Below are 14769 nucleotides of genomic sequence, written 5' to 3' on the forward strand. Positions count from 1 at the left end.
CCTTTTGCCTCACTAAATAACCTGGTAGACATTTCATCTGGCCCTGGAGACTCGTCTACTGCTAAGCCTGCCAGACAACTCAGAAGCTCCTCTCTATCTGTGCTAACTCTTTTTTTTAAAGATTATCACAGTTCTTCTACCTGATTTCTATACCCGCAATGTCCCCTTCACTAGTGAATACTGGCACAAAGTATTCATCTAGACCCCTACCTGGGTTCTTTGGCTCCCTGCACAAATTGTCACTGTGGTCCTTATAGTAGGTTCTACTCTGTCATAATTACTGTTTTACCCTTAATGCTCTTATAAAATAACTTAATATTTTCATTTCCTTAATTTGCCATTATTCTTTTAAGTTCCATTTTCTCATTCCTAATTTCCTCTTTAGATTTCTCCTTGCATATTCTGGACTCTTAAGTTTCTGCTGTTTTGAGCTCCAAGTATCTGCCATAAGCCTCCCTTTTTCTCTTTATCCAACCCTGTATATCACTTGATAGTCAGTGTTCATAAGATTTGGTAGTCCGACCCTTTGGCTTTATTGGAACATGTTGCCACTGTACTCACCGTATTTCCTTCTTGAATGCACCCCACTGTGCAAATTTACCTAAAAGTCCACTCTGGACAAATAATACTTGGATCTTAATAAAATTGACCTCCCCCCAGTTTAGAACTTTTGGTATTGGGCCCATCCTTGACCTTTTCCATAACAATCTTGAATCAAAGTTATGATCACTGTCTGCAAAATATTTCCCTGTTGATACTTCAACCATTTGCCTGGTTTCATTACCCAAAAATTAAGTTTGGGATCACCCCTTCTCTTTATAGGGTTTTCTGTGTACTGGCTTACAAAGCTCTTCTGGATACGTTATAAGATTTATGCACCCTTTTCCCCCAGTTAATATTGGGGAAGTTAAAATTCCATAGTACTACTCTATTACTTTTACTTTTGCCTGAAATTTGCCTTCATATTTGACCTTCAATTTCGCTCAGACTGTTGGGTGATCTGTAGTACACTCCAGAAATCTGTTCTTCTTTGATTTTGAAGTTCTATCCACATGGCTTCATTTGAGAATTCTCTTTAAAGATATCATGCCTCTTTACTGCTGTATTAGATTCTCTCTAATCAATGTTGTGACACCCCCTCTTTAAATTTCTCTGTCTCCTGTGAAGAGCCTATGTCTTAGGAATACTGCTCCACTTTTAACTACATCTCATTGACAGCAAAGACATTATGCCCCCATGTTCTAATTTTATGTCCTCAATACATCTGTTTTGTTTGTTTGATTACTTGCATTAAAATAAATACCATCTAACCTTGCCAAAGTTCCCAGTGCCTCAAATGGCCTACAATTTCTATGCCACCTTGACTCATTTACTGTCTTTTCTAATTTGGCCATTCATCTCCCCATGCTAACATTGTCTGTGTTCCCACCCTCCTGCCAAATTAATTTAAACACTCTCCAACATCATTAGTAAATCTCCCCTCATGGCTGATTCCCATTCTGGTTCAGGTGCAACACATCTGGCTTGTACAAGTCCCACTGACCCCAAAAATGACCTCCAGCCACTCATTCATCTTATTTCTATGTTCACTAGCATGAGGCACCAGAACTAATCTGGAATCTATAACCTTTTGGTTTCTATTTTTAATCTACTTCCCAGCCCCTTAAATTCTAATTGCAGGACTTCGTGCCTTTTTCTGCCTATGTCATTGGTACTGATAAGTATCATGATTCCCTATCTGTTTGTTCTCTCCCTTCAGAATGCCCTGCAGACATTTCATGACATCACTGATCCGGCCCTAGAGAGGCAACATAGCGGTCCCTCTCATGGCTGCAGAAATGCCTGCCTATTCCCCTTACAATTGAAATCCCTACCACTATAGCCCTGCTGGTTCGCTTCCTTCCCTCTTGTGCTGAAGATCCACTCATTATCCCCTCCGGACTGATCGCAAAACTCCGAGACATAGGTCTTGGCTCTGCTCTGAGACTGGATTCTCAGCTTCCTGACCCACAGACTGTAATTAGGGAAGATAGACAACAGTTGTCACAATAACACTCAACAAGGATGCATTCTCAGCTGCCTACTGTACTTCCCAGATAGTTATGAAGTTGAAGGTGTGGACTGTATCTTTGAGAGAGTGAAAGCTGTTTTGCACTGAGAGCTTGCAGGCATCTGTCATGACTGACCAGCAATCTCTGAGTGTACTGGAAAATTGAAAATATGTAACATTTAACTGTGAAACAAGTACCTGAGTTTTGGCTGCTGTTTTGACAACCATCCAAATTTAGCCAATCAGTTTAAAGTATGCCCCAGGATACTAAAACCCAATTGAGTTTGAATTTATTGTTTTTGCCAACTTCAAACCAATGACGATCGATGTTAGGGGTATAAAGAAGCAGGTATTTTGAAAGAGAGTGAGACCAACTGTCATCACCAGAATAACTGCCAGCAAAGCACTCTCTATCAAAGGTAACTTTCTCCTATGAAATATCTTTGCTGAAAAAGACCAAAGACGACTCGGGGAAATCTTCACTCAGAGGGCTGACATTGGCAGACCCATGACAGCTGCTGTGTGGTTTTGAAATTAAGTTGATGTAATTTTGACATGGGTTTTTGTGGGAATAGTATATTGTTATTGAGTTGGAGGCAGATAACAAGCATTTAAGAGAAAAGAGGCATAGAGTTGTAAATAGTTGTTGCTTAATGTTAACCTTTAGAGTTAAAGGAAAAATTGATATTTTTTTTTCTTTAAATAGTGGAATTTGGGAATTCTCTGTCACTCATACTTGAACAGATTTTGAGGCAAGGTGAGCTTTTCTGGTTTAATTAGCGAAGGGTTTACTGCTGTGTCGTAACAGTACACTCATGACTGTGTTGCCAAATTCTGAACAAATGCCATCTACAAGTTTGCTGATGACTCAGTGTGGTAGAATGGATATCAAGCAACGGTGAGTCGGAATACAGAAAGGCGGTAGAGGGCTTGATGTGTTGCAATGAGAACAACCTCTCTTTCAATGTCAGCTAAAGAACTGATCATTGACTTTAGAAAGAGAGGAGAAGAACTCCACACCTATGGAATGGAGGTTGAGTGGGTTGGGAGCATCAAATTCCTAGGACAACATGACCTGGACTTCCTACGAAGAAGTGACAGTCAAGACAATGCCCCTTCTTCCTTAGACGGTTTTGAATATTCAGCATCTCCATAAGAACCCTCCCCAACTTTTACAGATGGGTGCATAATGGCCTGGTATGGCAAGTGCTGTGCTCAGGACCATAAGAATCTACAGAAGTAGATTGTATTCATTGACGTTTAGAAGATTAAGGGGAGACTTAATAGAGACGTACAAGATAATACATGGCTTGGAAAGGGTGGACGCTAGGAAATTGTTTCCATTAGGCGAGGAGACTAGGACCCGTGGACACAGCCTTAGAATTAGAGGGGGTCAATTCAGAACAGAAATGCGGAGACATTTCTTCAACCAGAGGGTGGTGGGCCTGTGGAATTCATTGCCACGGAGTGCGGTGGAGGCCGGGACGCTAAATGTCTTCAAGGCCAAGATTGATAGATTCTTGTTGTCTCGAGGAATTAAGGGCTACAGGGAGAACGCTGGTAAGTGGAGTTGAAATGCCCATCAGCCATGATTGAATGGTAGAGTGGACTCGATGGGCCGAATGGCCTTACTTCCACTCCTATGTCTTATGGTCTAAGTTTGTGTATACAGCCTAGACTACCACAGAAACCAACCTTCCATCCATGGACTCCATTTACATCTCTCATTGCTGTGGAGAGGCTGCCAATATCATCAACGATCCCTCCCTTCTACATAGAAGGGGCTGTAGGAGAGTATTACTATCATGTAGAAGATACAGAAGCTTGAACACACACCATCAGGTTCAAGAACGTTTTTGACTGTGTTTTTAGACTGATGTTGATCTTGTTTCACACACATTCTGTGCAGTGTAATCTGTACGCCTCACTCTGTACAAGTTTTTCTTCACTCTATAATCTATACATCCTTACTATGATCTGCCTGTACTGCTTGCAAACAAAGCTTTGGTGACAATAAATGAATCGAATCAAATCAAATCATGGTGCCATGAAGTCAGCTCCCACTGCTTTCCTCTATACAGCAATCTTTGCCAACAGTCTCCAACAGTATATCTGTTAAAAAGGGAAAGGCCACAGTGAACTCATGTACCACTTGCCTATCTCTATTGTACCCGATGTACCCATAGTCTTTCAGCTTGGTCAGCCTTGAGCTGCAGTGTACTATCCACAACATGCTCAGCAAGTAGCTCAGCTGGACATATGGCCAAGTACAACTGAAGCTTCCATGATTTGCCACATAGCACAGGAGGAGCAGATATTTATGTAAGAATGCTATTAACTTCCCTTGCACTAATTTTATTTCTCTCCCCTTACTTTGCTGACTTTATTATATTGGCGCTGACTTTATTATATTGGCCCTGACTTTCACTTATCTGTTTATTAGTTCATCCATTATTTTTTAAAAATTACATTTTTAAAAATTTTGAACAAGTCAACATTTCACTTTGCTGTGATGTCACTGTCACTGTTTGCATTGTTTTCACAATCAGCAGTATCCTGGAGCTGCACTTGTTAAGCCAGAACTCCCTTTTAAATGTCCCCCTACTAGCTTCCCCTTGCTCTGCTAGGCCCTTGATACTGGACCTTTATATTCCTTTCTTGGCTCTACTGCTGGGACCCTGATCCTGAACCTCCATTTATCCTGTAGCTGAATCCCCTCCCTCTGCTGGGTCCCTGATCCTGGCCCTCAATATCTCCTGTTGCTGACCCCCTTCTCTGCTTGGTTGAAGCTGCAGCTTTGTGCACCTGATTTTGCCGTACAGTCATTTTTTTGTTGCATAATGGCTTCCCGACTGGTTTTATTCCAATTTATCCTAGAGCTTCATAATTCTTATTCTGGAAAGCCAATCAAACAGAAGAAAATGAATGTTGTACAACAGTATCCAGGTCTGAAAGAGTTAATACTGAGGAGTGCTTTAAGCCTCACCCACTATTATGGTGTCATGTGAACTTTTGGGGGAAGCAACAAGTTCTCAAAAGAGTGATCTCAAAGATCGCATAGTCCCTCGAACAATATCTATTATAACGGTTCAGCCTGTAATTTATTACTAACATGCAATAAATTAATTTTTGTTCAATTGAAGAGCCTCTACAAGCTAAACCAATAAGTACTTTTCCTTTACCAAGCCTAGACCAAGGGAATCCCTAGATCCTGATCTTAATGGGGATGGTGGCAGCAAACAGTGAGGTGCAGGCCCAGTTTGACTGTATATACGTCAATGAACAAAGAAGTTCATTCATTACTCCTGCCTTGGCCCCGGACTCAGTTTCCCTGCTGTTCCTCAACAAACTGTGTTTGACTGCTAATCAGAACATGCATGACAGAAACTAACTATGACTTGGTGCTAGATATTGGTCTAAACAAAACTCACCAATTAACATGATGTGAATGATTTGGGATTAGTGGTTCTGGCAGAGGATCCAAGGAGCAGATCATTACTGAAGTCCAGTAATTAATTATTGTACTGCCATCTGTTTAAATTACATGTTTCATACATTTGTTATATTTCTGTCTCAGTGAAAAACCAATATTGACCACAGCTAGTAGCATTTATTTGCACTCACCGCCCCGCCCCCCCACCCAACAGTTGTGTTTTCCATTCTATGATGGCTTTCCCAGGAGTCTCACTATAACTACCTGACAAATGGTTTTGTCAGTAGGGCTGTGAAATGTGCAAGTACTTGCCTCAGTGGGAGTATTATTGGGCAAGATTTGTTTCCTTATGAAATGAATATTGTTTGAAATGAGTGAGAGCAGTTTGATTCTTGTTAAGAGATTGGGGTTAGTCAAGATTTCAGGTTAACAACGTCTCCCTTTTCATAATTACACACATAGAGCACAGGTATAACTGGAACAATGTTATCTCTACACCCACCTTAGCTCATCAGCTGCCAAGACCTGCATCCACACTACTGTTATCTTTAAAATTTGACTATCCTAACCAATTTTGTATTCATAAAAATAATCTTCGAATACATACATAGTCACAACCGCAGTTTGATTCTGTACAATAGCATATGAGTAAGCAAACCTGAGGACTGACCTTACAGAAGTCATGATAGGCATGGGAGGGTGAATGGAAAAAGGTCTTTTTCCTAGAGTGGAGGAGTCCAAAACTAGAGGGCATAAATTTAAGGTGACGGGTAAGTTTTAAACAGCATCTAAGAGTTATAATTTTCGCAGAGGGTGGGTTGCATGTGTGGAACAAGCTGCCAGAGGAAGTGGTGGAGGTGAGTACAATTACATTTAAAAGATATCTGGTTGGGTATTTGAAGCAGAAGGGTTTAGAGGGATATGGGCTAAATGCTGGCAAATGGGACGAGGTCACATTGGATGTCTGGTCAGTGTGGACAAGTTAGACTTAATGGTCGTTTCTGTGCTGTTTGACTCTATCCCGCAAACAAACTAAAGGCATCATTTGCTTGTATAAGACTATATTTACATATACTTGAGGCACTAGAAGTGTCTGATAACTGAACGACCCCAATTTAATCAACAGAAAGGTCTCAGACAGTAGTCTTTCCCCACTGTGCCTTGGCAGAAGCTGCCCCAAGCTTTAGTGCATCCCTTTCTCTTCCCATCTTGTACCCTTGGTAAATTTGACTTCATCTAAAATCCTGTTCTTTGACATCAAGAGCTGCTCAGGTGTCACCTTTTTCCTCATTTTTGTTTCTGGGTCCAATGTGCCTTGAAATCCTCACTCTTGTTTTCAAATCCCTCCCTGACTTTGACCCTCCATATCTCTACATCCTTCTTTAGACCAACAATCTTTGCTCTTCAGCTCTCTTGCAGATCAGTGATTTTCATTGCTACACATTTGATGGTTGGGCCTTCAACTATCCCGAACCCAAGCTCTGGAATGGCTTCCCCATCCCTCTGCATCTCACTTCCTCCGCGTAAGACAGTACATAAAACCCATCTCTTTGACAAAGTTTAACAAAGAACTGTGCATGCTGAAGCTCTGAAAGGAAAACAGAAGGTGCTGAAGAAACTAAACAGCATCTGTGGAGAGAGAAAGACACAGGTAATGGTTTGAGTGCAGTGACCGTTTTTCAGATCTAATAATAGCGAGGAAAAGGTGTTTTTTTTCGATGATAGGGGATGGGAGGGATGAGGAATGAACAGATGGGTGATAAAGGAGCCCAGAGAGAAAGAGAGAGAGAAAAGGTCGTATGGCAGAAAAAGGAATGGCTGATAGAATACCAAGGAAGGACCGAAAATGGTAAGAGTATGTGAAAACAGGTTGGGTGTCTTCAAAGCAACCCATTTCATGACAGTCTGGGGTGTGGGCTGGGTGAAGGACTTAGAATTGGTGTTCAGGCTCTGAAATAATGGAATCTGATAGTGGGTCCTGAAGGCTGTGGGGCCCTAGCCATCAGATAAGATGCTGTTTGTTCCAGCTTGGCTCTGAGCTTTATTGGAGCAGTACAGCAAGCCTGAGGCAGAGATGTTGGCTGGGGAACACGAGGGTATGCTGAAATGGCAGAGAACAGGAAGCTCATGGTCATTTTTGTGGACAGATTGTAGATGTTCCTCAAGGCAGTCGACCAGCCTGCATTTTGTCTCCCAATGCAGAGGAGAGCACATTGTAAGCAGCGAATATGGCAGACTAGATTGAGTGAATTGCAGGTCAAGCGCTGCTTCACCTGGAAGGTGTCTGGGGCCTTGGATAGTTGTGAGAAGGGGATAAACAGGAAGGTGTTGCACCTTCTGCAGTTACAGGGGAAGGTGCTATGGAGGATTTTAGGAGTGAAGGAAGAGTGGACCAGGGAATCCTGAAGGAATGTTCCCTGTGGAAAGCTGACAAGGGAAGGGAAAGAAATACGCATTGGTGATGGCATCCTGCTGGAGGTGGTGGAAATGGTGGCTAATGATCCTTTGGATGTGGATGCTGGTGAGGTGAGATGAGTAGACCTTTGACAAAGCACTTGGTCACCTATTCTGATAGGTGGCCCAGTGTCCAATTTTACTTGATAGTGCTCATGCATGTTGGGATGCTTTAATAGGCATTTTATATCCTTGTGGCTAGTCTGCCATGTAGTGAGTCCAAAATGTGGAGCATTACAGAATCTGGAGGAGCATTAGTGTCCTGCAGCAGCTGATCTACATGGTTGATCAACAATAGATGTGATGAGCTCTGAGGGGACCAGTCTGGCATGTGCTGTTTCTTTCTTAAACTGCTGCAACATGGTCGCCTTCAGCAAAGGCCTCCTGGTAGATGACTAAGAGGCATATTAGCATAGTTTTACATTTCTTCCCCAAACTTAGTAATTCTTCTCCAAACTCCTTGGGATAAAGGCCCAGAAATTCTAATAAGGTAGGGAGGGAAGCAGATCAGAAACCTTATGTCAGAGCCTTATTAGACTAAAACTTAATGTAACTGGAAGTTAAATTGTTATGTGTTGGGGCATCCTGGTACAAGCCTATCCAGGAATTCTCAAATCTAGCAAAAAATTATCGAAACCATTGCTTCATCCTTGCTTCTTTTGCAGATCACTTTAAGTCTATACCGACTTATTTCTGCTCCTTGTCGGAGAGATTTGGTACTGCTACCCTTAATACTATTTCCATTAGCTAACACCGCTTCATCTTCTTCCCCTTCTAGGCCTTCAAACCTTGTATTTCCCATTTGCAAATCTCTACATGATTTCTCCCATTCTCTTTTCCCATTTCCATTGGATTGGTTCATATTAATGGGCAAAGTACTGCAATGAAACACAGAGAATCCTATGGAAACTCACCAGGTCTGGCAGCATCTCTGTGGAGAGAGAAGCAGAGTTAATGTTCATGTCTAGTATAACTCTTGCTCAGAAAGTACTGCAGTGGGTTGTCATTGCCTTCACAGACTATAAGACTATCTGGTCCTGCTATGAGGTGGATTGGCAGGATTTACAAGAAGACAACTTCTCAAGGGCAAATATGTTACGAACAAAAGGATGGCCAGAGTGAGGGTAGGGCCGATTGGGGAGGGAACTTGCTCCTGGAGTCAGGGGAAGCAGGGGAGATCCGTAATGAAACTTTGCTTCAGTATTGACTACTGAGAAGGACTTTGACGTTTGTGGGGACAGTGTGAAACAGGTTGATGTTGGGAAGGAGGATGTTCTGAAAATTTTGAAAACATAAGGTTGGATAAATCCCCTGGGCCAGATGGGATTATACCCTACTACAGGAAGCGAGGGAAGAGATTGCTGCACCTTTGGTGATTATCTCTGCATCCTCACTGACCACTGGAGTAGTGCCAGATGATTGGAGGGTGGCAAATGTTATTCCCTTGTTCAAGAAATGGATCAGGGAAAAACCTGAGAATTACAGAGCAGTCAGTCTTATATCAGTGGTGGGCAAAGTATTGGAGAGGATTCATGATTTATGATTACTTGGAAAACAAAAGTTTGGTTAGAGATAGTCAGCAAGGCTTTGTCAGGGGCAGGTCATGCCTCACAAACCTTATTGAATTCTTTGAGGATGTGACAAAACACATTGATGAAGCTAGAGCAGTGAGTGTGGTGTTCATGGATGTTAGCAAGGCATTTGATAAGGTTCCCCATGGTAGGCTCATTTAGAAAGTAAGGAGGCATGGGATACAGGGAAATTTGGCTGTCTGGATACAGAATTGTCTGGCTCATAGAAGACAGAGGGTGGTGATGGATAGAAAGTATTCAGCCTCTAGCTTGGTGACCAGTGGTGTTCCACAGGGATTAGTTCTGGGACCTCTGCTGTTTGTGATCTTTATCAATGACTTGGATGAGAAAGTGGAAGGGTTAGTTAGTAGGTTTGCCAGTGACACAATGGTTGTGGATAGTGTGGAGGGATGTTGTAGGTTGCAACAGGACATTGACAGGATGCAGAATTGAACTCATAAGTGGCAGATGGGGTTCAACATGGACAAGTGTGAAGTGATTCAGTTTGCAATGTCAAATTTAAATGCAGAATACAGGGTTAAAAGGCAGGATTCTTGGCAGTGTGGAGAAACCGAGGGATATTGGGGTCCCTGCTCATAGATCCCTCAAAGTTACCACCCAAATTGATAGGGTTGATAAGAAGGCATAGGGTGTGTTGGTTTTCATTAGCAGGGGATTGAATTTAAGAGGTTATGCTGCAGCTCTGTAGAGCTTTGGTTAGACAAAGCTTGGAATATTTCTTTCATTATAGGATGAATATGGAAACTTTAAAGAGGGTGCAGAGGAGATTTACCAGGATGCTGCCTGGACTGAAGGGCATGTCTTATGAAGAAAGGTTGAGGAAGCTAGAGCTTTTCTCACTGGAACAAAGAAGGATAAGAGGTGGCTTGATAGATGTGTACAAGATGTTGAGAGATGTAGATAGAGTGGATAGCCAGAGACTTTTTCACAGATAGGAAATGGCTATCACATGGGGACATAATTTTAAGCTGATTGAAGAAAGGTTTAGGGAGCTGTCAGGGGTAGGTTATTTACACAGAGAAGTGGGTCTGTGGAATGCATTACCAGCAGTGGTAGTCGAGTCAGATACATTAGGGATATTTAAGCGACTCTTGGATAGGCACATGGAAGATACCCTTCATTGTACTATGTAGGTTAGTATGATCTTACAGTAGGATATAGGGCCAGTACAACATCAAGGCCTGTACTGTGCTGTACTGTTCTATGTTTTATGTTAAGTAAGGATGCAGAAAAAATACTGGCCCAACCAGTGACACCTTTATCCCATTAATGATTTAATAAAATTTTAATCTGTTTGACCATAGTATGAAGGCATTTAAGATTTAAATCTGGAGATTCTAGCCCAGAGGGATGAATGCTATCACGGTGTCACAAATTTATCTTTAAAAGTTGGTTCTGCGTATTTAAAAGGAGAAAGTGAGGATTGCAGATGCTGGAGATCAAAGTTGAAGAGTGTGGTGCTGGAAAAGCACAGCCGGTCAGGCAGCATCCAAGGAGCAGGAAAATCGACGTTTCAGGTGTAAGCCTTTCATCAGGAATCAGGAGTAAGCCCTTGAAAATACACGAGATGTGAAACAATTCAACGTTTAAATATCATCTTTTTAAGCTTTCAGGGCCAGTTGCCAGAGACATTGGGGCCATCCTATCGGAAGGGGGCTTACAAAGCAGGGGGTATATATATTGTACCCTAGCTTCTAACCAACTAATTGATGGCAAAATATCTAAACAAAAGTGTGAAAACAGATCTGATTGGATGTAAATGTCATTTACACTCTAAAGGCTACAAACTTGTAGATCTTATCTATTAGATTCATGTTTGCATCTCAAAATCAAGAGAAACAGAGACTTGGTTCCCCCTTATTTTCCTTTAATTTTCCAAGGAGATTCTCCTCAGAATTGAATGATGCAGTGCAAAAATTTGCTTCAGTGAACTGATTTCACAAAATACGTCTTCTTGGCTTCATTTATTCGGAGTTAATTTATTGTCCTCTTGTCTTTGCTTCAGCTTTTCCATATCGGATGTGGTTGACGCCAAATTCCCTTCAGCAGAAATCAATGACTTTGGCACAGTCAGTGTTGAAAATGAATGGAAATTTGCAGCAATGTGTCCTGGTTTTGGGTTTGGGGGGGGAGTGGGGGGGAGCATTGCCACTAATGAAGAGCTTTATTGCCTGGAGTTAACAACTGCTCAGCTCCATTCTTCAGATACTACTCAGTGCTGAAGTATATTTTGGCTGCAGGCCAGACTGCCTCACTGCTGTCCAAACAAAGCTTGGATTCCCAGTCATTATTTCAGAAACATATGGCGCTACCCATCTCCATGCACAGCACAGTTTCTTGTACTCCAAGAGGTCCCATGACGAAGAGGTCGTTTACTCATCTGGGTCCGCTCCACATTTCCTTTGAAACTCCTGCCCATGTTCTCGGATCCACTTGTTAGCCACTGAAAAGGTTTTTATAAGAAAAGAAAAATTGCTAATAGGCTTCACATCAAATACTCTACTACTGCTCAAAAATACCAGCAATGATTAGTCTTGATGCTTTTTTCTAAATTTGGAAAAAAGCAAAAGCTAAGAAAAGAAACACTAATATTAATTGTATTAATTTTCTCCCAAATAACCTGCTAAACTTAAGTTAACTTAACTTTTATTCCACAGCTCAGTAATAAGTTGCCATTACATTGTATTTTTATATCGTTTAACTCAAATTATGGAATTATTCCATTTTTTAGTGCAAAACAAAACTTTTATCAGTAATAATTTATTAATAGTTTGTTGTAGTAATGGCTGGGCTATGTATCACCTCATTCATTGACCCAGTGTTAATGTCACTGTTCTTGTATCTAAATAAGGAGAGGCAATGGCCTAGTAATATTATTGCTAGACTATTAATCCAGAAGCTCAGCTTATGTACTGGGGACCTGGGTTCAAATCCTACCACGGCAGCTGGTGGAATTTGAACTCAATAAAGAATCTGGAATTAAGAATCCACTGATGACCATGAAACCATTACTGATTGTTGAAAAAAACCCATTGGAGTCACTAATGTTCTTTAGGGAAGGAAACTGCTGTCCTCACCTGGTCTGGCCTACATGTGACTCCAGAGCCACAGCAATGTGGTTGACTCTTAACTGTCCTCTGGGCAATTAAGAATGGACAATAAATGCTGGCCTAGATGGAGATGCCCATGTTCTATGAGTGAATAAAAATGAGACAATTCGGTTGCGTTTCACAGCTAAGGGATTTTCCAGCATTGCCTGGGAGCACAGCAGGAGTGACTATCTCTTTCACTCTACAATCTCTCAGACTAAATAAACAAGCTCGCTGTGATCTATCACTCCTCTTCCGAAATATCTGTCATATTTTGGCTTTGCGAAGTGGGCTGATACTGTCAAAAATAAAGTCACAGAAGACCATTATCATTCAACTTGGTGTTGTGTGATTTTTAACTTTGTCCACCCCAGTCCAACACTGGCACTTTCACATCGCAGTCAAAACTGGCATGGATGTAAATTATTTGGTAGACAGGCAGGAGGCTGGAAGAACACAGCAAGCCAGGCAGCATCAGGAGGTGGAGAAGTCAACATTTCGGGTATAACCCTGGTAGCTTGAAGGAAGGGTCGCTCAGAGGAATGAATGGGTGGGGGAGGGGCTGAGAAGGGAATCAGGTGATGGGAAGGGAGGGTTTTTGAAATTGGAGAACTCAATGTTGAGCCTCTGGGCTGTAGGCTGCACAGGCAGAAGATGAGGTGCTGTTCCTCCAAATTGCAGTCTGATTCGCTGTGACAATGAAGGAGTCCGAGGATGGTCATGTCAGACAGGGGATGGAAAGGGGAATTGAAATGGGCAGTGACTGGGAGGTCAGGGTGGCCCCTGTGGGTCTGGCTGAGATGCTCGGCAAAACATACCCTGGGGAGTTTAAATTATTTGGCTGTCTGGGTAGAGAGACCAATGGAATGTCACACCTAAAGATGCAAAGGGAACATCAAGTCAAAAACCTTCAGAGGATGAAATCACAAGTCAAAATAGGTTGCACTGTGATTTCTTGTGATTACAAATATAACAAGAAGCTGATAATCCCTTGCTCGATGGCAAACCACCACCTGCAGGTTATGTTAGAAACTGCAGGCATAGTTTGTGTTCTTCCCTTTGACGAATAAACAAGAACATGGGTTAACAAGCCAGTTTCAACTCTGCCAGAGTTTACTAGTTGGACTGAGGTTCTCATGTGTGAACTAGCTTGAGTTCAAGTGTCAGGGCACTGTGAAGGTTACAGTCAAACAAGCAGAAGTGCTAGAAGTCAGTTAGCTGTTGTATACATGTAGTGAAGGAACAATGAAATATTTCCAAGTCAGGATGCGAGTGGTTTAGAAGGGAAATTACTTATACTGTTTCTGGGTCAGAATCTTGGAACTCATTCCCTAATGGCATTGCGGGTGCAATGACACCAAATGGACTGTAGTGGTTTAAGAAGGCAGTTCGTCACCATCTCCTCATCGGCAATTAGGGATAGGTAATAAATGGTGGCCCAGCTAATGAAGCTCACAACCCTTGAATGATTTTTTAAAAACTGATAAAATAATATGAATCATTTTTTGCACTAGACACATCTCTATTATTAATCATGTAACTGTTCTGGTTATCTTAATTCCATTACCCCTTTAAAAAACTTTCACAATCCTATATAGAATCATAGAGTCATAGAGATGTGCAGCACAGAAACAGACCCTTCAGTCCAACCAGTCCATGCTGACAGATATCCCAACCCAATATAGTCCCACCTGCCAGAACCCGGCCTATACCCCTCCAAACCCTTTCTATTTATATACCCATCCATACGCCTTTTAAATGTTGCAATTCTACTAGCCTCTACCACTTCCTCTGGCAGTTCATTCCATATATGCACCACCCTCTGTGTGAAAAAGTTGCCCCTTAGGTCTCTTTTATATATTTTCCCTCTCACCCCAAACCTATGCCCTTTACTTCTGGACTCCCCCCTCATGATTTTGTAAATCTCTATAAGGTCACCCCTCAGCCTCTGATGCTCCAGGGAAAAAAGCTCCAGCCTGTTCAACCTCTCCCTATAGCTCAAATCCTCCAACCCTGGCACATCCTTGTAAATCTTTTCTGAACCCTTTCAAGTTTCACAATATCTTTCAGATAGTATTCCAACAGTGGTCAAACCAATGTCCTGTACAGCTGCAACATGACCTTCCAACTCCTGTACTCAATACTCTGATC

The 14769-nt window shown here is 42.0% G+C and overlaps 1 protein-coding gene across 2 annotated transcripts in view; it reads right to left on the minus strand.

Annotated features, from left to right (window-relative positions):
* Positions 1–11389: 11389 nt before the first annotated feature.
* The window catches only part of p4ha3 (prolyl 4-hydroxylase, alpha polypeptide III), an 84799-nt gene continuing 81419 nt past the window's right edge, over positions 11390–14769 (minus strand). For both annotated transcript variants that reach the window (XM_060826821.1, XM_060826820.1), the window contains one exon: positions 11390–11972. In XM_060826821.1, coding sequence (XP_060682804.1) covers positions 11838–11972 — 135 coding nt within the window. In that variant the 3' untranslated portion in view covers positions 11390–11837. The remainder of the gene's footprint in view (positions 11973–14769) is intronic.

Source organism: Hemiscyllium ocellatum, chromosome 6 (assembly GCF_020745735.1).
Source record: "Hemiscyllium ocellatum isolate sHemOce1 chromosome 6, sHemOce1.pat.X.cur, whole genome shotgun sequence".
Taxonomy (NCBI): domain Eukaryota; kingdom Metazoa; phylum Chordata; class Chondrichthyes; order Orectolobiformes; family Hemiscylliidae; genus Hemiscyllium; species Hemiscyllium ocellatum.